The sequence below is a fragment of the Lepidochelys kempii genome, chromosome 3 (assembly GCF_965140285.1).
Source record: "Lepidochelys kempii isolate rLepKem1 chromosome 3, rLepKem1.hap1, whole genome shotgun sequence".
Classification (NCBI taxonomy): domain Eukaryota; kingdom Metazoa; phylum Chordata; order Testudines; family Cheloniidae; genus Lepidochelys; species Lepidochelys kempii.
Genome location: NC_136382.1, coordinates 153093661 through 153115676, shown reverse-complemented (window position 1 = coordinate 153115676; position 22016 = coordinate 153093661). Strand labels below are relative to the sequence as shown.

The following is a 22016-nucleotide window of genomic DNA, read 5'->3' as shown; positions in this document are numbered from 1 at the left end:
TCAATTCAATAAAACTTTGTGCACATAAGCTATAAAAAAAGTTACCAATGTGTTAAAAAAAACAAAACAAAAAAACCCCCTGATCCCTCTGGTATGCATTGAAGGAGCCAGGACCCATCTTGGATAGGAATACACACAGTGTACACACAACAGCAGGAAATGCACTGCAGATTGGCCCAATGGATTTCAAAGTCTGGCCCTTTAAATACCCATACGTTTTTATTAAATACTTCAAAACTGCTGAACTGTACCTCTAACCCGACAACATTCCTATCAAGTTTAGCCCTCCTCTGGTAGCACATTCTGGGCTCACCCTGAGCCCCAAAGCATATGTGCTGTCTTGTACCACATTAAAGAATTGACTGTCATACAACTGCTAGGTGGGTGACTGTACTTTTAAATCCAGCAGGTGCCCAATAGTGCTCTGCATGTAGCCTCTTGGTAAGACATCAGGAGGGTTACCCTCACCTTCCTTGCTAAGCTTCTCAGTCTCACTGCTCAAGCCTGGGTGAAATTTACTAAAACCACTCCCCAGGACTCTTTCCTAAAAGAGCTGGGTTAAACAGTTGCATAATGATCTTGCTAAAGGCTCTCTCCTGGCCATTACCCTTTGAAAGCATCAATCAGTAATTACCAATTGATTATTTAATCAAATAACTTTAAGAACCCATTGATATCATACCCTTCAAAAAGAAAATGCTGATTTGGTTTTCTGGTTAGGGTCTGAGAGCCTGATGTATTGCCATGAGACAGCAGCCCAAAGACATGCTTATTGGGAGATTTCCCATCAATGGGCAACAAAGATTTTATTTGATTTTTTTTAAATTCTTTATTGAGTTGTGATAAAATTCAAAATGGCACCCACGCCTGGGAGTTCCCAGACCCAGAGCACAAGAGCTCTATCTCTCTCCTTTGAAACTTTTAATTTAACCCCCCCCAAAAAAGCTTAGTTTGTGACAAGCTGGGAGGCCCCCAACTTCTTAATTTTGTTTGAAAGTGCAGAGAGTTAAGATGCCATTTGTTAGCTTCCAAAATCCACTGGTTGGGGTCAGTGTCAAATCCTAGCTCCTTCACCCACAATGTCTGAACAAGCCTTTGCTGTATCAGAGAGAAAGTGCATTTCCTCCTGTGATCTATTGTCCCTTTCTTATATCAAGGCTTCCCACTCCCCTCTGCCCCAGGAAGCAGGGATGTACTCACAAGGCATCTGCAAGCAATGCTGAAGGACTGATAGCAAATAGGGATAGGCGTCCGTGTGCTTCAATCTCTTCTTGATCATCTCGAACATCTGAGAGGCACTTTTTGTATCAATGTGAATCTGGAGTAGGCAGAGAAATAACATGAGAGAGAGGGGAAGAGAAACATACAGAGTGGAAGATGGATCCAGGAGTGAAAACTGTTCAACAAGAGAGATAGGCAGACTGCAAAAGGCAGGAATCCCTTTGCGATGACCCAGCAGAGGGGCTTCAGTGAGAAGGGGGCTGGCAGATAGGGAGTCAGCTGGGCCTTTGGGATCTGCACTGCCACACCTGGTTGCAGTGGCAGTAAGGAACAGTTCCCAAAAGGGTTGGGAGGCTGGAAAGGTGGGACGACATACCTCTGACCTTGCTCCATCTACTCTTCCCCTCCCTACAACATTTGTGGCCCTATCCCTCCCCATCTCCTCTAAAATGCCACCCTGTCTCCACAACCTCCCAGGTGACAGCCTTCAGAAACGTACCCTGGGTTTTGTTATTGGAAAACTCTGAGATGGGTCTGAGCTACGCCCAGAGCTGAACTCTCTCAAAGCGAGGGCATATTTGGATCCAGAATTTTGGTTCAGGCCCAGGACTACTGAGAATGAGTTCCCACCACCCCAGCCCTCTTCCGTCCCTGAAAACTCTGCACAATGCAGAGAGGAAAACGCTTTTGTCCAAGCCCTTTGGCAGGAGTCATGGCAGTGTTTAATGTTTTCATTGTTCACGTGTACTATCCCCATTCTGTACATGAGAAACAGCAAAGAGCATTCACCATCCCTTTAGCAGCCATGGCTGTTCCCTGCTGACTGTTTGGGAAAGTTGCAGGCTTTTGCATTCAGCAGCCAAAGCAGATATTCAGCCTCTGGCAACTCTAGCTCCCACATAGGCAACTCACCACATCAAACCGCTTGGCAAGTTCCAGATCATCCTCATTTCTCACCATCTCAAAGAAATCTAAGTGCCTAGAAAAGAGGAAAACAAATCCAACCAACTCACATGGCACAACTCTCACCTGGACCAAAGCTGTGGCAGGGGAGAAGAGGCACTCCATTCCCTGACAGAGGGCTGCGATAATGGAGGTTTGATGAGGCAACCCCCCAAATGATGGGACTGTCCAGACACCTTGGAATATTTACTCTGTCATGCTCAGAGGACAGGGTATTTAATGGGGCTTAATGACAAGCTGGGAAGAGTGGACTGCCTGGGGTTCAACAAGTTGATAATCCCCATTTAAGTCTCTATGTCAAGGTGATTGTTGCTTTTAGAGCTTAAAAATTAAAATAAAATAGTGTGACAGGGTCAGGCCAGATGGCTATAGGAGAGTAACAGAAGGCAGATATATTAGCCCCAGGCTAAGTAGGTCCATTTTCCCTGGGTAAGGTAACAGGGAAGGTTCCAGAACAATCAGGAACCTTCTGGAGACAAGACAGGCTGATTAGAACACCTGCAGCCAATCAAGAAGCTGCTAGAATCAATTAAGGCAGGCTAATCAGGGCACCTGGGTTTTAAAAAGGAGCTCACTTCAGTTTGTGGTGTGCATGTGAGGAGCTGGGGGCGAGAACACTGACTGTTGGAGGACTGAGGTGTACAAGCATTATCAGACACCAGGAGGAAGGTCCTATGGTGAGGATAAAGAAGGTGTTGGGAGAAGGCCATGAGGAATAGCCCAGGGAGTTGTAGCTGGTTGCACGGCTGTTCCAGGAGGCACTCTAGACAGCTGCATTCCACAGGGCCCTGGGCTGGAACCCGGAGTAGAGGGCGGGCCCAGGTTCCCCCCAAATCCTCCCAACTCCTGGTCAAACACAAGAGGAGTCAACCTGGACTGTAGGTTCAGAAAAACAGCCAAGCTGAGGGCTACCGTGAAGCTCCAAGGCAAGCAAATCTGTCAATAAGCGCAAGACCCACCAAGGTAGAGCAGGAACTTTGTCACAATAGGCATATAACATGCTGTATCTTCACTGACATATCACTCACTGCATAAGGGGGAAATCCATGTGCCCTGCTTGCTTGCCAGACTGCTGGAATAATCTCATTCTGTATATGACATGTAGCACAGAGAATTTCAAGTATTCCATTAAACACAAGGGATTTTGTCATAGTGCTTGGGGTCCTCAAATTGCACTAGCCCCCAGGGCTCCATGCTCTCTTTGTCTAACCTTGCTCCATTGTAACTTGTGAGATGCAGCAGCAACACTGACTTCCTGTTGAACATCCTTGGTTACTGGATAACAAATATCACTATTCTAGTGGGCCAGATTCTCATTTCACATACAATGGTGTCAATCCAGAGTAACACCGTTGACTTCAGCCATTTGGCCAGCTTGTGACCAGCATAAGAGCACAATCTGGCCCAGTAGTGCTAATACAATGGGGTATGTGTGTAAAAGGAGAATTCCAGCATCATACTTCCATATTCTGAGTCAAAGACTTGAGGCTCCTTTGCTATCCTTCATGAGAGGCAATTGGATTTAACCAGGTATTTATACAAAGTGTCAGGTTGCGGCATGTCATGGTTTGATCCTTGAGTAGAAATCTCACTCACAGTATTCCCAGCCATACTGAGGTTTGAAGGAATCTCCAGTTTTGATGGGACAGCCTGCGTCTTGCAAATTAGGGGCCTGATCTGGCAGTCTTCCAATCCATGTAATTCCAGCAGAAACTGCTGCCTCTCTCCAAGCCACCTGGTACCTCCAGACTAGCCCTGTCCTCAGGGAGTGGTTTGAACTAGGGTAATGCGGGAGAGGAATGGGAAGTAGCACAGCAGTGGGGGCATTCCCTCTCCATGCATAGGTGGACCACAGGAGAGAATTTGCTCCACAACACAACACCACATGCCATACCTCCCAAGGTTTGTGTTCCGCATTGCCTCACTTTATAATCTGATAAACTTCTACAGGTTCCTCAAGTATCTCAGTCAAATCACCTAGTTCTAAAAAGTTTATTTTGGCTTGTAGATTTCTGAAGAGTTTAATTTAAGCTGCCTCAGTCAATGCAGCGAGCTACAGAACTTAAAGTCACCAAAGCAGATGTACCACACTGGAGCGCCTCTTTAATACCTTAACTTTTAAAATATGACTTCAAGAACCAGAACATTAGCCCTGTGTAGATGTTGATTTGATGTATTTATTGAACTGTGGTCTTGCTCTTTCCTATCAGGGTTGTGGGGTGGTGGCATTTTCTGCTTGTTTTTACAGGTGATCATCTACATCTTAGAAGAACAGTTCCGGAACTCTTTGTCCAAAAATTTTCATGTTGCCTCCATAACCAATCTGCCCATTCTGAGGATACTGTGTGCGCGTGCGTGCATGCGTGTCTTTTAGAGAGACCCAACAGCAAGCTTGAATGGAAACTCAGTTGGAAACCTTATTTCTGGAACAGCTACTACTGCTCCATAATGGAGTATCTATTGTCAAACAGCACGACTCACCTGTCTAATGTTGCATTTTCATGTCCTCTTAGCTTGTCAATAACAGGTTGAATTCCCAGCATCAGAAACTCATATCGCAGGTGCAATCGGAATTCCAAATTGTCCTTACAGAAGTGGGGTAAAAAAACCCAACTCATCAGACTCCAAAAGATTTTGGATAGATTCACTTAAAGGTAAATTCCTACTTTGAATATCACCTCTCCTGCGTTTAAAAGTTTACAGATAGGCTCACTTCCCCTGGTCTCACTCAGAATTTCTCTCAACAATCCTGCCCTTCCATCAGAAAAAAAAAGTTCAAACCGGGCCTTCAGTCACTGTGTCATTCTCGGGTGACTGTGTATCCTGCGGTTCCCCCTTCAAAACCAAAGTCCTCGTATAACTACCATCAGCTCCATGTATCCTTCTGAGAAGGGAGCCCTCAGAGACCTAACAATGCTCTACAAGTTGCTCAGCAAGGGACAGAGGAAGAGCAAAGCAACTGGCATTTTCTCTATGATCCAAGAGCAGGTCACTTCCAAGCCTGGGTCACAAGCAAAAAGAATTTTGGAGGCTTCATTCAAGATCTCATCTATGAACCTCACAAAACCACCATACACACTGGCGTATTTCGGGGGGGGAGGGGAAGGGGTGTCTCTGCTCAGGAAGGGCTTCAATGGGGATTTACAAGCAAAGAATGAGGACGATGTTTTAAGTTAGGATTGATAAGACCAGTCGAGCACCTTTTCCAAGAATTTAACCCACTTAATACACTGTAAAGACTCACGCCTTGGTCTAATAGCCATTTCCAAAGCAAATAATTCAGTAGCAACAGCTCTGTTGTACATGGAATTTCCAGGACGGTGACTCACCTCGCCTGCGCCAGCATTCAGAACAGCATTGATAAAGGACATGATGGCTGTTTTGAGATTCACCTCATCCCGATAGCGCCCCATGCTTCGGTCTAGCTCATTCAGCAATGTCTGAAACACAAGGGGTGAGGTGAGAGGAGACTAACAACATTAATTACTTTCCAGCTCCCACATTAGCTCCTTGTGAATGAATGTCGGGCAGAGTCAGACTGCCTTTGATGTGTCACATCTCTGCTAGAGTGTAAGTGCTTCAGAGGAGGGGCCATGTCTACCTGTTCACATTCATTACAATTTGGGGCACTCCAAGAAAACTAATTAATAAAATGTCCACTTGATCCTGATGGAGAATCCCTGCCTAGTGCTTTGGAGGAAAGCAAATCCCTGCCACCCTTTCCCATTAAAGTCCCGGTCAATATGATCCATATGGCAGCAGTAAGAGGACTTTCCCTAGCCCAGATCTTCCAGTCAGTTTAACGCTGTATGTGCAAGACAGAATCTCCACGGTTAATGCATCTTGGCCCATTTATACCAGTGGCATCCATGTAATTTTCCATTCTTTTCTTGAGTCTAGCACAGTGGATTCTGCCAGTGCCTCAGGGGATAGAGAATCCCAAACATTAACTACCCTCTGGGGAGAGCCACCTCTGGAAGCGTATCATTGCACCTAGACCTTGGAGGTGTTTTGGTTTCCATTTGTTCCTTGGGTTCTGTTTAGTTGACATAAGGCAGATTTTTGCTCAAGTCTTTATGAGCTTCTTTTATGTATTTGTACACAACAGGAAGAGCCCCTGTGGTCACTCAGCTGCAAACTCTTTAGAGCTTAGAGGTGAGCTGCAGAGCTGAAGTGGAAGTGGAGTTAAACCCAGATTTCCATGCTGATGTTCCCCACTAAACAAGCTACAGAAGCATTTGGCACTCAAATATCTTTGAGCTAATCTTTATTAAATCTTCCTGCTTTGCAGGCAATATCCCAGAGCACATCACTGTCATGGCATCCGGTATTTATGATGCAGAATGATGGATTCTGGGATATCACCAGTGGGCTTGGAAGTACCAAGAGATGTTATTATGAGGCAGGGAAGAATTAAAACAAAACACAGTTAATGTGTTTTGGTGCCAAATGCCCCCTGCAGCCTCGTTAGGCTCAACTCCATTTGAACTCATGCTGCAGAGGCCCCCTTAAAAACTGATTAGTGTCATAAGTGACTTGTGTCATTCTATATGTATCCTTTCCCACTGATTCCAGGTCACGTGTGCTCCGCTTGTAAATCCAAAAATGATTCTTCTGTCAAAGCTGCAAATTCCACATGGAAGATAACTACGTTGTCCAGCTTCTGCCTCTCACATCACCAACACTAAACAAAAGCCCCACAATCAGAATTCAGTTGACAATTGTGCTGCTTATGCACTAGGGAGAATGCAATCCTGCTCAGTCTTCTAAAGGTATTTTGGCTGTACAGGGAGAATAGGACTAAAACATGCTAATGTAATGCATTCTGCAGGTATGGCTAAAATACACACACGGAGCAGAGATATTGAGTAAGGAAGTTCATTTTTTACTTAGTGGCTTTTGGACCCTGGCTACTGAAAGCTGTTCATTCCTAGCCAAGTCCCTCCATGCCTGTGATCAGTTTAATAGGTGTAATGTGGCCACCTCCAGAAAAGTACATCCCTATGGAGATAAGGTGTCACATAATCCATGCCTTGTATAATGGTCTAAAACCCTTTTCTTATTTATTATACACCTTTCTGATCCAGCCTAGGACTCTCTGGGATCTTTTTCTGTAACTGAACGTAGCATATACACCTCCATGTTACTACATGCTTGAATGTCTAAGCCCCTTCTACAGTCAGAATTTTCTCAACAGCTCAGTGGGCCGAGTAAGTCTGAGCTTTGTCTTCTGTGCCAGCTGCAAGCACCTCTGCCCCCGGCATTTGATCATCCAACAACTACAATGTCTTCCCATTGCTCAAGTGGACACCCGACACCCACCCCTGCTCTCTATTCACCATAAATGGGCACCAGTCTTCAAACACACCCAAAAAACCCAAAGTTCCTGAGTTGGCCAAAAAGCAGAGGAGAAACAGCAGAGAGAATTTAATTCTGTTACTTCAGCTTTTGTGCCAAGATTTTGAAATTGAAATCCAAAGCCTTAGGTCTCTGGAATGACGTGGGCAGGATTTCCCCAGCCATTAAAACAGCAGCTCCAAAAAGTAAGTTTTTTGTTTTGTTTTCCCCCAAACTTTGCACAAACCTGCCTCAGTCAGAATTCCCTTTGTTCAAAGTCAAGAAACATCAATTATTTGGAGAAGACATCGCTGAGCTAGAGCAGCTCATCCATGTCTACAATATATTTTTGTGGTTTGATAAGGACATGTATGAGAGACAGACAATGTTAAGATTTATAAAGTATCATTTATACATCCAGACCCACTAGCCATCCAGCTCGAAGGACATCTGCTAAAGTTCTCGGTCCCTTTCCTGCAATGGAGCTGGGAATAGGATATGAAAAGTAGTCAGGGCAGGGCAGGGCAGGGCAGAGGAGACTGTAGGGTAACAGAAACAAAAACGCTGAGTGAGGTAAGCAGCATTGTATCCTCTGCCATCACTTTGATCTAGAAGGGAGCACTATAAAGTCATGAAGTCCTTAAAGGGTCATAGTCTCTACCCCACATGGTGTGGCAGTTCTCCAATATCCCTAACCCTTCTGGAGTGGCTGATGCTCAAGTCTTGACTTGAACATTTCCTGTGAAGATTTCACCACATCTCTGTGTACTAATTGATTTTATGGTTATAAAAGTTTTTCTTACTAGTTAAGCGAGGAAAGTTTTTGCTTAATCTTATTATTCCTCATCTCTGACATCCAAGAAGGTTCCTTTAGTAAGCAGCAAACCTCAAAGCGGTTTGGATGAGCTCTGAGGGGTGGAAGCAAGTCAAATGGGAATAAAGGATTCTACTTTTTAATTTACTTCTTTTTAGTCCCTTTGTGGTGTAATCTCAGATTGCTCAAATCTCCTTCTATGGGCCCTGTTCCATACTGCTAGTATTTAATACAAGCCAGGCAATAGGGTTCTGGAAGGAACGCCAGTTGAAAAGGCTAAATTTAGGAAGAAGACTGAGCTGCCTATATTCCTTCACCTCAATGCTTCTAGTGATACTAAACATGAAAACCAGATACTGCTTCTACTCTTGTGATTCTAGACAGTGACTGCACAACAGCTCTCATCACCCAGGGAGACACTTGTTAACACAACATCTCCCAGGTCACAGTAAATCTAAGGGCTTCTCTGCATTGTGAGTTACTGCTCAGCCAGGCAAGGTGCAAATCTACAGAGCACAAGATTGCTGAGTAATAATGTCCTATATGGACTCCATTACCACACAGTGAAAGTCCTGGAGTGTAACTTAGTGTATTATGGCTTGAGAGCATAAGTCCAGGTGGCCTGGAATCACCAACAGTTGCTTTAGTAAAGAGAGAAGCACTGGCCTATATCTGACAATAGGATTCACTCAGAACTGAAAGCAGGGTGACTCTTAGCATTTTGACAGGTCTGTCAGATGTAAAGCCAGACATGAAGGACATTAGTGTGTCCTAAAATATCTTCCCAGGCCAGAGTGGCATCACCACTTTGCAAAATGATAAGACTGAATCAAAGCATGAGCGTGTTGTTAAGATGCACAAATGTTACAATGCCCTGACACAATGAGTTTGTTCCCCTAGAAAAACCTTGGAAGATGGCAACCATAATTATTAGTGCCAGCAGTGCACTGGGCACATTATGGAAGAGTTATAGAACAATAATAGGATCCTTGCCTCAAAGAGAATCAGATATAAATAAGGCAATGTATAAATGAGCACTTTGAATAAGTGCTGTGCATACTGACAGATCTCAAAGGTAAGTCTGTGCCATTATCTCTATCTTATAGAGGGGGAAACTGAGGCATTGAGGGGTTAAGTGACTCACCCATGGTCACACAATGAGTCAGAGACCAAATAGAAATAGCATCCGCTAGTGGAACTGAATGCAGGAGAAAGGAAAGAAACCAAGCAGTGAAGTTTAAAATTTGTCTGGTTAATTCTTGATCTTTGTTCAGAGTGTTTGTCGCTTTATTTTCCACATTTTCTTTTTCTTCTTCTTTTATGGAACAAGTTTGTGGGGTGGTGGAAGAAGCATGTTCTAAAGAGGAACTGGCTGGAGCAGAGGCATGTTCAGCCGGGAACAGGGAGGAGACAAAACATTTGCCACCGTACACTATGGGCAAAGATGAGCAAACTAAGAAACTAGATAGGGGTTCCACAGCCCAAACCCGAGTGTTAAATAGATGCATTTATATTTATTACTATTAGTGTGATATTTTAGTACGACCTCTGTCCCCTTAGGTGTGCACTGCATTTATTCATGTCTGCTCTACTAGGATAAATCAGTTGGTTCTCATAGAGAGCACTGGTGGTGCTCTGCCCATGCCAGTGACCCAGATGAAGCTAATAAACTCTCCCTGGAGGAACTTGCAGACTAAGCCTGAGATTTTCAAAGTCACCTAGATGGTTAGATTGCTTAACTGCCATTAATTTTAATGGGTATTGGGTGTCCAGATTGCCTAGGTGGTTTTGAAAACCTCCACCTAACTGGCACAAGAGGCTGCAGCATCTCACAAACTGGAAGAGACCCAGTCCCGCAGAGTGTGGACATTAGAGGTGGAATACTTCCCAATGCTGGTTGTGTTTCAGGAGCATTATAAAAGAGGAAAAGAGGGGGCTTGTCATATCTTAATAAAAAATGGTTCAGGCATAAAGGAAAGCATGAAAGAAGGTACAGAATGGGCAAATCGGACCGCTCAGCTCAGGAAAAAAGCTGGGGCAAACATGAGGAAGTGGGAAGGGTATACTGAAGGAAACAAGAGATAAAGGTTGGTAAAAAAAAATTGAAAAGGAGAAACTAACTATTAGCAGTAAAAGGAGTGAGAAAAACAGTGATGCATCTGGCAAGAGGAAGATGATCTTGACAGTGGCATTCTGGTCAAGCTGCAGGGTTGGAAGATGGGGGAAGCTGGAAGGGAGGAGGTTGCAACAGTGAAATAAGATGACTGGAGTCAAGACTGAAGTCTTAGCAGTGGAGAGCATCAGAAGGGTGAAATCTGGAGATATGCTGGCTGATTCTCCTCTAAGACTAGTGTAAAAATATCAGAATGGCCATACTGGGTCAGACCAGTGATTCACTTAGCCCAGTATCCTGTCTTCCGACAGTGGCCAAATGCCAGATGCTTCCAAGGGAATAAACAGAACAGGTAATCATTCTCTGTGTATATATAAAGCCTGCTGCAGTTTCCACGATATGCATCTGAGGAAGTGAGCTGTAGCTCACGAAAGCTTATGCTCTAATAAATTGGTCAGTCTCTAAGGTGCCACAAGTACTCCTTTTCTTTTCGGTAATCATTCAGTGAGCCATTCCCTGTCATCCAGTCCCAGCATCTGACAGTTTGGGGCATGGGGACACTAAGAGCATGAGGTTGCATTCCTACCCATCTTGGCTAATAGTCATTGATGGACTTCTCTAGTTCTTCTCTGAATCCAGTTATACTTTTGGCCTTCACAACATCCTCTGGCAACAAGTTCCACAGCTTGATTGTGAACTGTGTTAAGAAATACTTCCTTTTGTTTGTTTTAAAGCTGCTGCCTATTAATTTCATTAGCTGACTCTTGTGTTATGTAAATGGCTAAAAAACAAAAACACTGTCTTATTCACTTTCTCCACACCGTTCATGATTTTAAAGATTTCTATTATATCCCGCATTAGTTGTCTCTTTTCCAAGTTGACTAGTCCCACTCTTTTTAATCTCTCCTCATATGGAAGCTGTTGCATACCCCTAAATATTTGCATTGCCTTTCTCTGTATCTATTCCATTTCTATAGATCTTTTTTCAAATGGACAATCAGAACTGCATGCAATAGGCAAGATCTGGGCATACCATGGATTTATATAGTAGCATTATGATAGTTACTTCTTATCTATGCCCTTCCAAATAGTTCCTAACATGGTTAGCTTTTTTGACTGCCACTATACACTGAGCAGATGCTTTCAGAGAACTATCCACAATGACTCCAAGATCTCTTGCTTGACTGGAAACAGCTAATTTAGACACGATCAATTTGTAAGTACAGTTGGGATTATGTTTTCCAATGTGCATTACTTTGCATTTATCAGCATTGAATTTCATCTGCCATTTTGTTGCCCAGTCACCAAGTTTTGTGACATTCCTTGGTAACTTTTTGCAGTCGGCTTTGGACTCAACTATCTTGAATAATTTTGTATCATCTGCAAACTTTAGCACCTTGCTGTTTACCCCTTTTTCCAGATAATTTATGAATATGTTGAAAAACACTGGCCCCCACACAGATCCCTTGGGGATACCACTATTTACCTCTCGTCATTGTGAAAATTGACCATTTATTCCTACCCTCTGTTTCCTATCTTTTAACCAGTTACCAATCCATGAGAGGACCTTCCCTCTTATTCCATGACTGCTTAGTTTGCTTAAGAGCCCTTGGTGAGGGACTTTGTCAAAGGCTTTCTGAAAGGCCAAGTACATTATATCCACTTGATCACTCTTGTCCACATGGTTTTTGACCCCTCAGAGAATTCAAATAGATTGAGGAGGCATAATTTCCCTTTACAAAACCTGTGTTGACTCCTTCACCAACAAATAAATAGTGTTCATCCATGTGTCTGATAGGCAAAATGCTTGAAACTGGCACTGAAGTTAGGCTTACTAGCAAGATTGTATCTGGAGCCGTTTTTAAAAATTGGTATCACATTAACTATCCTCCAGTTATCTGGTACAGAAGCTGATTTAAGTGATAGGTTACATACCACAGTTAGTAGTTCTTCAATTTCATATTTGAGTTCTTTCGAAAAACTCATAGATGAATACCATCTGATAAATTAAACCGAAGTCACCAGGACCAATTTGTTCCAAAAATCAAATCAGGAATTACTCCACTGAAGTCCGTGAGTGTTACACCAGATTAGTACCAGTGTGAGGTCAGAGTCAGACCCATTGTAGATGGAATGATGGCTTGGTTATGAAGAGGCAGTAATTCAGACTGTAGTTTCCAGTAGGACCCAAGTGTGAACTTTTCCAATTTAGCACACTAACCCCTAGATTTAGCAAAAGAATTGTCTATATTTTCTACAAGGTCCCATAAAATAATCCATCTCCACAAATGAATTTCAGTAGAATTTATAGTGGTGGAGCCAGATCCTCATTTGGTGTAAACTGGTGCAGCTACACTGATTTCAATGGAGTTACAACAGTTGGGTCCAGACAATGGTTTGGATTCTGATCTTAGTTCCACTGGTATAAAACAGGATCAATTCTATTCAAGTCAAAAGAGTTATAGCAACATAACCAAAGTACTTTGGTTACAGCAACGTAACCTAAAGTAAGAAATTGGCCCAAAGTAGCAACTTTCCCTTTGTAATCTCCCTGCTACTTCTTCATTTGTTGAAGTCTGTGTTGTACTATAGTAGGCATTCCGGGTAGTAAGTCATGCCTGGAAGACCAGAGATGACTTAAGACTGAGCAGCAACCTGTAACAAGGAGAATACAATGTTCTTTGGTTCAGAGTTAAATGTGTGATTTCCACACACTAATCCATGTCACTTAGGCACATGCAAGTGGGAACTAATCAGTGCTCCAATCTGAAGCTGTCAGTAGTGAGTTATGCAGAGGCTTAAGTTTTAGACAGCTGCCAATAAATAAAGCTGACCCTCACTTCCTCATTCTTGTGAGGAAGTGGGGGGAGGGAGAAGGAGAAAAACCATTTAGGAATTCCACCAAGACAAGAAAAGAAACAGGGAGAAGGGAAAATAAAACTCTCACAGTTCTCTGGGAGAAAATGGTTCAAGCAACAGCTGTCTCACATTTACTCACTGACTCCTTGCATCATCTGCTATTGAGAGAGGTTGCCAAAGAAGATCCAAGGGGAGAGAGAAAGAGAAATTCTGACGTTCATTGCTGGTGCTATTGGGAAAAATGCTAAATCCAGAATCAGTGAGCAGCTGAGATGGAGCACAAGGATTTCAACAAGAGGAGGGATCAGGCAGCAACAAAAGGGGCAAGGGGAAACAGGGAATTATGTATCACTGCTGTCAGGATGGTGACTGGGGGAAAGCACATGTTCTGGAGTGGGAGGGAAAGGCCACTCTCAGAGTCACCGACTATAGTTCATGGTCTTCATTAATTAGTGATGAGTGTTGTTTGTTCTTACAAGGAATCCACGAAAAGTCAAAGAGGGAGGGACTAAATGGCTCAGGGGAGTGGGAAAGGCACATGGAACTTTTCACCTCTACGTCACTGGTCTCCATCTAACTTGAGTCAGTACTGGCCAAAAGGTGAGAACCATCTGATACCTTGTGTGAAATGAATTGTCAGGTCTCAGTCCAATCCCAGGTTTCTATATGACTCAACATGCCATCACAAGTGGCAACCCTCATGGGCTATTTATTTATCCTACAAAATAAATAGCCCATGAAGACTGAACTCCTCTCTCATCCTTTCACTAGCTAGTCCCAGGAGGTGAGGGTTGAAGCACAGTAGTGAGGCAGTGAGTCAAGGCTTGCACAGCTGCTGTGTGTATTGCAACTTTCCCTCTGTTCCCATCTAGAGCTGTCAACCCAGCACCTTTCACCAGCAGAAAATTCCATTCTAAAGCAAAACAAAATCTAATGAGAATGCCAGAGTTTTAGATCTTTTTCATCTTTAAGTTACTCTGTAAGACACACCAGTGAGAGGTTTTCTAAAAGATGTGCTCTAGTTCAAACAGGAATTACTTCAGGGAAGTTCTATGGCCTGTGTTATGCAGGAGGTTAGACTAGAAGATTATCAGAGTGGTCCTTTCTGGCCTTAGAATCTATATCAAAGACTGAGCTCAGGCCAAGTTCCAGAGAAGCTCAATCTTCCCCACTTTCTATGGGCCCAATAGTCCCATTTCTGTCAGCTTCCAAGCCTGAGATGCTGAAATCCTCCTCCTCTTTGGCTCATCTGCTGTCCCCTTAAATAGCCTATTGTCTCATCATCTATGTGAAAACAGAGCAGAGCCTTTGGGGGATTCCAGGCATCCTTTTCATGAGACCAATCCACAATTTCATCTATTATCATAAACAATGGAGCCAGAGCAATTTGTTTCCACTCTGCATCTCCAGAATATGCATCTCCTGTTCCTCCTGTGTAGAGTTTGCTTTTGATTAGCTTTCACTACTCAGGAAGAATTCTAATGGCTTAATTGTGTTAATGCCAGATCCATGTTTGGGGAAATTCTGAGTTGGTTTTATAGGCTAAGAGAGAATTTCTGAGAAGGGAATTAGAGAGCAATGGGTTGGAATCTACCTAAAGCAGGAAGCTCTAAACCCTTCAGAGAACTCATGCACTGAGAGATGCTATTAAATGCTCAGGTGATAGGAGACATTTTCCACCAAAATTGTCCTTGGAAGCCAAAGGAGCTGTGAAGTATTTGCAAAGCCTTGGTTATAAAGCTGCAGATCCAAGACCCAGAGTGAAGAGCTGCTCAAAAAGGGCATTGTCGTTGCTTTATTGTATTAAATCCAGACTCAGTCCTCTATTATCTCCCAGGCACATACAGAAAAGGCACAAGCTGGCTTTTCTAGTGCCTCCTTGGGCTCAGCCACCTCACCCCCTTAGTGAAAGCTCCAGATCTCCCAGTAGAGCAGAGACGTGCATATCCCTCTTCCTTGGCCTGGTTGCCAAGGAACTGCAAGACCACTCTGAGCCAAGGCCAGGACTAGAGAGTAACAGTGCTTCACACTTGACAGATGAAATATGAAGCTTTATGTCACAGGCATTCTTAACTGAGAACCTTAAAGTGTGGCATCAGCTTCCTTCCTTGCCTTTCACTGAGCATGGACCATGTTCACTTGGGATGCTGCCACTGATCCACTGAGAGACGTAGATAGGTGGAGGGTGGCAGTGGTAGGTATTTGTAGACTTCTTCAGAGTTAAGATGAGAACTGCTTGGGTTCAACCTGTTGGAGAGAACTCTGTGGAAAATGCCATTCCAGTTTCTGGACACAGGCTTTACAAAATTAGTAAGCAGGAGCATATCCCTGCTGCTAATCACATGGGGTTTGTTTGTTTGTTTTTAAAAAGAGGAAGCAAACACTTTTCTTTCCTTCCCCTTCCCGCCCCCGAATGCAAAAACATTTGACAAAGGCAATTATTTGTGCATTCCGGTCAGTCATGGATGAGATAGTAAGCAAGTTCCCCCAGGCTCACAAGAGCTTCTGTGAATCACTAGATGTGACTTCTCAAAGGCCCAGCTGTACAAGATGAGATGAGATGTGTTACCATACACTGGCCCAGCAATGATTTATCATCCCAGTCATTTACTCAGTTTGAGACAAATAAAAAGATATACACAGAGGAGTCCCTCGAGTTGACTTGGGCTTTCTACAGCATATGGGTTTATTCAACAGATCAGCTTGGTCGAGTTGGGACAAAGAATTAAAATCTGATTGAAAGTTGCTGGGGCTGTGAATTACTGCCAAACACGCGAGGTCACCCCAAAGCGCCTCCAGTGTAAACAACCTCAAGCTTCAGAAAGGCTTCCTCAGTTAAGCTAATGACCAGAAAACAAGCAAGATTTAAGGTTGTCCTCTCTTTCTTACATGCAGACTACAGTACACTAACCATTGTACACTCTCTGGTTTGGCTTCCATTCCCCAACTCCATGCTTTGGATCAGTGACTCCCAACCTCTTACCGGTACGTTGGTCTTTTGTGGCTGAAGTCTTAGTCTCCCCAGCTCCCTATTGTCATTATGGCTGAGTTAACACTGAGACTGCAACTGAGATCAAGGCCCCAGCATGCTAAGCTCTGTACAAATACGTAGTGAGACAGTGAATGCATAGAGTAGCTTACAATCTAAATAGACAAGAAAAAGGGTGGATGTGGAAACAGAAGCACAGAGAGATGAAGCGTCTTGGCTAAAGTCAGAGAGTAGGTCAGCGTCAAAGCTGGGAAATAGAACCCAGGTCTCCTGAATCCTAGTCGTGTAACCTGGGCAGTAAGCCACTTGACTCCCTGACCCTCTGTACTGGGACTCACCTTGATGAGAAACAACCACATGAGCTGCTGTTGGTGACCAGTGACCACTTCCCACTCAGCTGTGCATGCTGCAAACTTCCACGGAGCTTGAACTACTTTTACAATCTCAAATTTAGAGCAGCTTAAGATCCACTGAAGCTTAGACTATGCACAAACTGAAATGGGAGGTCGGGGCAATGGCTGATGTAAACAAGGTTCTAGGACCTAATTGTATATTATCCTCCTTATAGTAGCCAGGCAAAACCCAATGGAAACTTCACCCATGGAAGGAATATAGGGTTGTACTATAAGAACGGTAAACTAGTACAGTGCCAATATGTTTAGGAACCATGGCTTAACACAGAGCTCACAAGGTTTCTCCTCATCAGGATGGTTGTTTCATTAGGAAGATGCAGGTCATAGCATCAGTTTATAATCCCCACAACCAGAAAGTCCGTGATCTATCTTTGAGTTTTACCTCTATACTTAGAGCAGGAAATATCTGTGCTAACTGTGGAGTAACAACTGGCAAATGTTGGCTTATTAATGGCTTTTGTTATAGATCATTTACTCCATACTTTCTGCATTATGACAGAATTGACCTCAAAAGCATTACAGAAGCTCCTTGGGCCTTTATGCTATTGGCACTTAAACAGTATGGTATCAGGTACCCAATAGATGATGTCAGTCTAGGTTAGAGTGTGAGATTACTGAAATTCTTTCATTAATACAGCAAGACTCAGTTTTAAGGTAAAGCACAGTAGCTTTAAATCAGCATTGATAGCAGTGACTGGCTGTAGAACGTGTATGACAAATCTATGTGGGGAGCTGACACTACTTTGGTTGATCCAAAGTCCAGGTGAGGAAAATGGACTTTATGCCTTGACAATGTTGTACACTGTGTATAAGTACAAGCCACCCTTTTCAAGATGCACGGTGCTGTGCATTGTTGGCTGAGTGTTTATACCTGGAATCTTGTCCTCTCTGCAGCATAGACCTGGTAGTGAAGCATGGCCTGTAGGACCTTCTTATGGCCATCCGGCACCAGGCAGACAGCCCCGAGGATCTCCAGCACAGCGATCTTGGTCTTGATGTTCTCAGTCCGTAAGCTCTGGGAGATGATATTGATACTTTCTGGATGGGCCAGGACATGTGCCCGTCCCTGGGAATTGTTCATCAGTGCCTTAATACACCCTATAACGGATGTGTGTATGCGGCTCTCTGAGGTCTCATAGTCCATGCTCTTCAGGAAGTTCAACAAACAGGTCAGGCCATCCAGCTCAATAAACCTGGTCACAAACCTGAAGGGAAAGGGAGAAAAACAGAATTAAGGCAAACTGTACAATAGGCATCAAATTAATAGACTATGAAACTATGATGCTAAGAACAGAGCAGTCAGTAGCCTAAAGAACTCCAGATGATTCCAGGCAACATGTCACAGACAGTCAGTCTTCTTGTCACGGTCATTTTCCAATTTAGGTAATTGCATTGTGTCTGCTTCAAATCCCACCTTTTGTTTCCCCTGTCCTATGTGCTTGGACAGTGTTACTGTATAATAACTACCACATTCAACCACAATGGCTGCTGCATTTCAATGGCCGGTGAAAAGATTCCTACATACTGGCAAATCTATAGGGCCTACACCTACAATCCTGGATCAGGCAAAACTCCCAAAATGGCTTGTAGGATCTCTGCTGGTAGGAGATGTTCTTAAGGAGGGAGCAGACTCAATGGCCGCCATGGATACCACCAGGGTCTGGCATGAGGACACAAATAGACTAGAAATGTGGGCAGTGAATTTGCAGAAGGAACAGCATGTTCCAACACCATTTTATTCCAAGTTTGGGGTCACTTTTCAAATCACTAGGGTTGTGTGTCAAACTTTCATTATGAAACCAGGCAAAACATGTCTGGTTTCAGATAAAGATCGTGCACCAATCTGGATGGATACAACATAGATTAAGCCCAAGGAAGGGTCTATAGTTTCATTCAAACCAAAGATAAAAACACAATGGATCAGTTCATCCCTGGAATTAATCCACTGAAGTTAACGGAGTCCATTGAAGTCAGTGCAACAATACTGGGAACACATTCACCCAATTGGTTTTAGCTGAGTTTCACTGAGAGTTTTCAGGAGGCTTAAGATTTTGGGGTCCTATGCAAAGTGAAGTGAACAGGATCCCATTCAGTTCCCTGTCCAACTTGTGAACACTGAGCGGTTCCAAGCATGTGTGTCATTGCTTTCTGTTTTGTCTCTTGCACAAGAACACTCCTGAGCCTCAGTTATGTATTAGTATACAATTACATTAGAAATATGTCAGCCAGTCCTTTGGTTGGTACTCCACTTTACCACACAGGAAATTTCATGGCCCACCTGAAAGTTGGGCCAGATACACTAGACAGTTTGCCAACCTTCAGCTTACTTGGACCAACAGTTCTGAGCAGAAACCAGGCAAAACTTGGTGGTTTCAGATGAGTTTTACTCTGAGGTTTGTTCAGACCTGAACTTCAAAGCAAATTTTAGAAGGGGCCAAACACACATGCACCAACAATGAGAAGAGGGATTTCATTAACTCAGCTCAGCAAAACTGCCAAGTTTCACACTGCTCTGATCACAAATTACTTGTCTTTTGGGTGTACCATCCTACCCTCTTTATGTATATGAGCCACGGGAACAGAAGCCCCTCTCCCCTCAGGTAGATGGAAGGACCACACAGAGTGCACTAGGAATTCAGTAAGACACCAAACACCCTTTTTTGTTATTCTAACTCTTTGCAAGAAAACTAACGGGTAGTTCAGGGTCTGTGACCCATTCGGTTGCTGGCCTCTCTGCCAAGACTGCAATTTAGGCAGTCATGGCCAACTGTGGTGGTGCTGTGTCTGTCATGCATGTGTCCACTGAGAATTGGACTGAGACCAAAATTATTTTGTGCAGACTAGCAGATGGCCATGAAATGATCACTTTTAGATGTTTTGCCAGTTGTGGCCCAGAAAGGCCTGAAATTTTCTCCATGTTCTAACCCGAATAGGATGTTACAACACACATTATCAGCTCTGAGTCCTAACATTTACTTCAGATCTATTTGTTCATGGTGACTCTTTCCAAGTTCCTTTGTGAATCCAAGGGCTTGCCAAACTCATTACCAAAACCGAGCAGCAAAAGCATTGCCATCCTCATAGCTCCAGGGCTAAGGGGAGAATAAGACTGACACCCGCCCTGGAGACAAAGCATTCTCCAGTGGTTCAAGAAAATCACTCAGAGCCTGGTCAGTCAAGGGTTTCTGAATTCCACTTCCAGATGGAGCACTGGCTATTGGTGCAAGACATGAAAGTCAGTGACTTTCATGTACCTCTGCCAGCCCAGCTCTGAAGACCAGGTGACAAATCATTTGTGAAAGGCACAGAGACAGTCTCACAAGCGCAATACCCAAATAAATCTAATGGCAGAGAAACGTTACTAGGATTTCTAGGGTGAGGTCACTCCAGCAGAAGGGTAGGTGCAGGAAAGAGACTGATATCATAGACCTTGATTAACGACGAAGTTTCAAACAATGTTGGGATTTTCCTGTATCCTATCTGGTCCAGAGAGCAAAACACTAATCTCTGTTACTCAATAGGAAGTAAACTGGACTACCTCCCAATCTCAGCTGACATCAGATGTAGGATGAAGCTATGATCGTCACCTTCTCTTTTCAAAACACTCAGTGCCCTGTCATCAGGAAAAGCTATACAGTGAGTGCGAGTCCAGCTCATGAACTAAATGTCATTCTCATTGTATTTTTCTGTGGTCCACATGGGTGTGAGACAGATGGGAGAGTTCAGCTCCTAAGCTGAATGCCATTGACATCATAATGTTTGCTTAGTGCTTTTGTGCATCTGTGTACACATAGGCGCACGCACACACATGCTTGTGCATGTACGAGGCGTGCAGTCGCATTTCTAGGGAAGAGTACCTTCATCATTGTGTTATTTGTGTGCAAAATTAGCCTCCCACGTGCCTCATATGTTGTACATGAGGACCTTGTTTTATAAAGGTGTGATGTCAGAACGTGTTTGTTAACGTGTCTTGTGTAACACATTCTAAAGTTCCAGCATAGACAAGGCAGCGTGTGCTTTAAATAGGTGCCAGATTGGTTGAATTAAACCCTAGGCTCCCTGCAGGCTTTATCTTGACCAGCGTAACTCATGTTAAAAAACAGGGTTCTACACTAGGGTTTTAAAACATGTTAATTTGAATATTAGCAAACATAGCTTAACAACAAAACTCTCATCCTAATGACAGGTTTCAGAGTAACAGCCGTGTTAGTCTCTTTTCGCAAAAAGAAAAGGAGTACTTGTGGCACCTTAGAGACTAACCAATTTATTGCATCCGATGAAGTGAGCTGTAGCTCACGAAAGCTCATGCTCAAATAAATTGGTTAGTCTCTAAGGTGCCACAAGTACTCCTTTTCTCATCCTAATGTAGACAAGGCCTATGTGGCAGTGATTTTCCCCACTGCTTGTCTTATTCTCAGACCTATCCCTGTACAGATTGTGCTACAGGCTCACTGTGAGAAATGACACAGCTTGGGAAAGATGGAAAAAACATAAACCGGGGGGGGGCATGGGGGGAGGGCAGGATGTTCCCACCCTACTGACAGTCAAGGCGATGTTTCCCAGGCTAGCTGCAGCAGTGGCCTTTGGATCAGGAGGCATGCACAACCCTGACGAACCTTGGACCTCTGCCCTGCCTGAAATTCAAAGCAGAATAGGCTGCATTTGCTGGATAGATTAGTGACCAGCTAAAGTACACAGGAGTGAGATGTGGCTAAACCAAGCCAAAATAAAGAGAACCCGACCTCCATTTATTTTAAGACTGGGTAAAATAGCATTGGAGCAGGGCAGAAGAGTGATGACATTTATTGCTGGTAATTCAGATTAAATAAGATCCTTCTCCCTTTCCCCTCAAACTTGAGTCAAAACACTCCTGAGATTCCAAAAAGGTGGGTTAACTTCTCATGCCCCTCATCAACTTTCATTTTCACTGTGTGGCTGCACTTCCATATTCAAGTGCTGAAATATGAAGAGCAAAGCTGTTCTCTCACCGATTCTAGTAATAACCTTTGAGGAACTTTAAATTAAAATCCCTTTCCTTACAATACATATTTTCTTGAATGCAACGATTGTTCCTGAGCACTGGGATCCATGCAATGGCTTATTTTTATACAGCTGCTACTGAGATCCATGCACTTATTTATTATTGTAGGGCTGCTCCTGAGCACTGAGACTGATGCACTGGTTTATTATAAACGAAATGTCTATTGCACTTTCATCTAAAAGCAGAGTGCTTTAATGAATTAAGCTTCACAAAAGATACCCGAGATGCAGGTGTGTTTCATTTCAAACTTTACAGATGGGTATCCC

At 43.6% G+C, this 22016-nt stretch overlaps 1 protein-coding gene across 3 annotated transcripts in view; it reads right to left on the bottom strand.

Annotated features, from left to right (window-relative positions):
- DAAM2 (dishevelled associated activator of morphogenesis 2) overlaps positions 1 to 22016 on the bottom strand; it is a 243696-nt gene that overhangs the window by 60287 nt on the left and 161393 nt on the right. For all 3 annotated transcript variants that reach the window (XM_073338564.2, XM_073338566.2, XM_073338565.2), the window contains exons 6-10: positions 17581 to 17914; positions 5514 to 5624; positions 4666 to 4769; positions 2134 to 2200; positions 1201 to 1318 (exon numbers count right to left, since the gene is read on the bottom strand). In XM_073338564.2, the coding sequence (XP_073194665.1) occupies positions 1201 to 1318; positions 2134 to 2200; positions 4666 to 4769; positions 5514 to 5624; positions 17581 to 17914 (734 nt within the window). The remainder of the gene's footprint in view (positions 1 to 1200; positions 1319 to 2133; positions 2201 to 4665; positions 4770 to 5513; positions 5625 to 17580; positions 17915 to 22016) is intronic.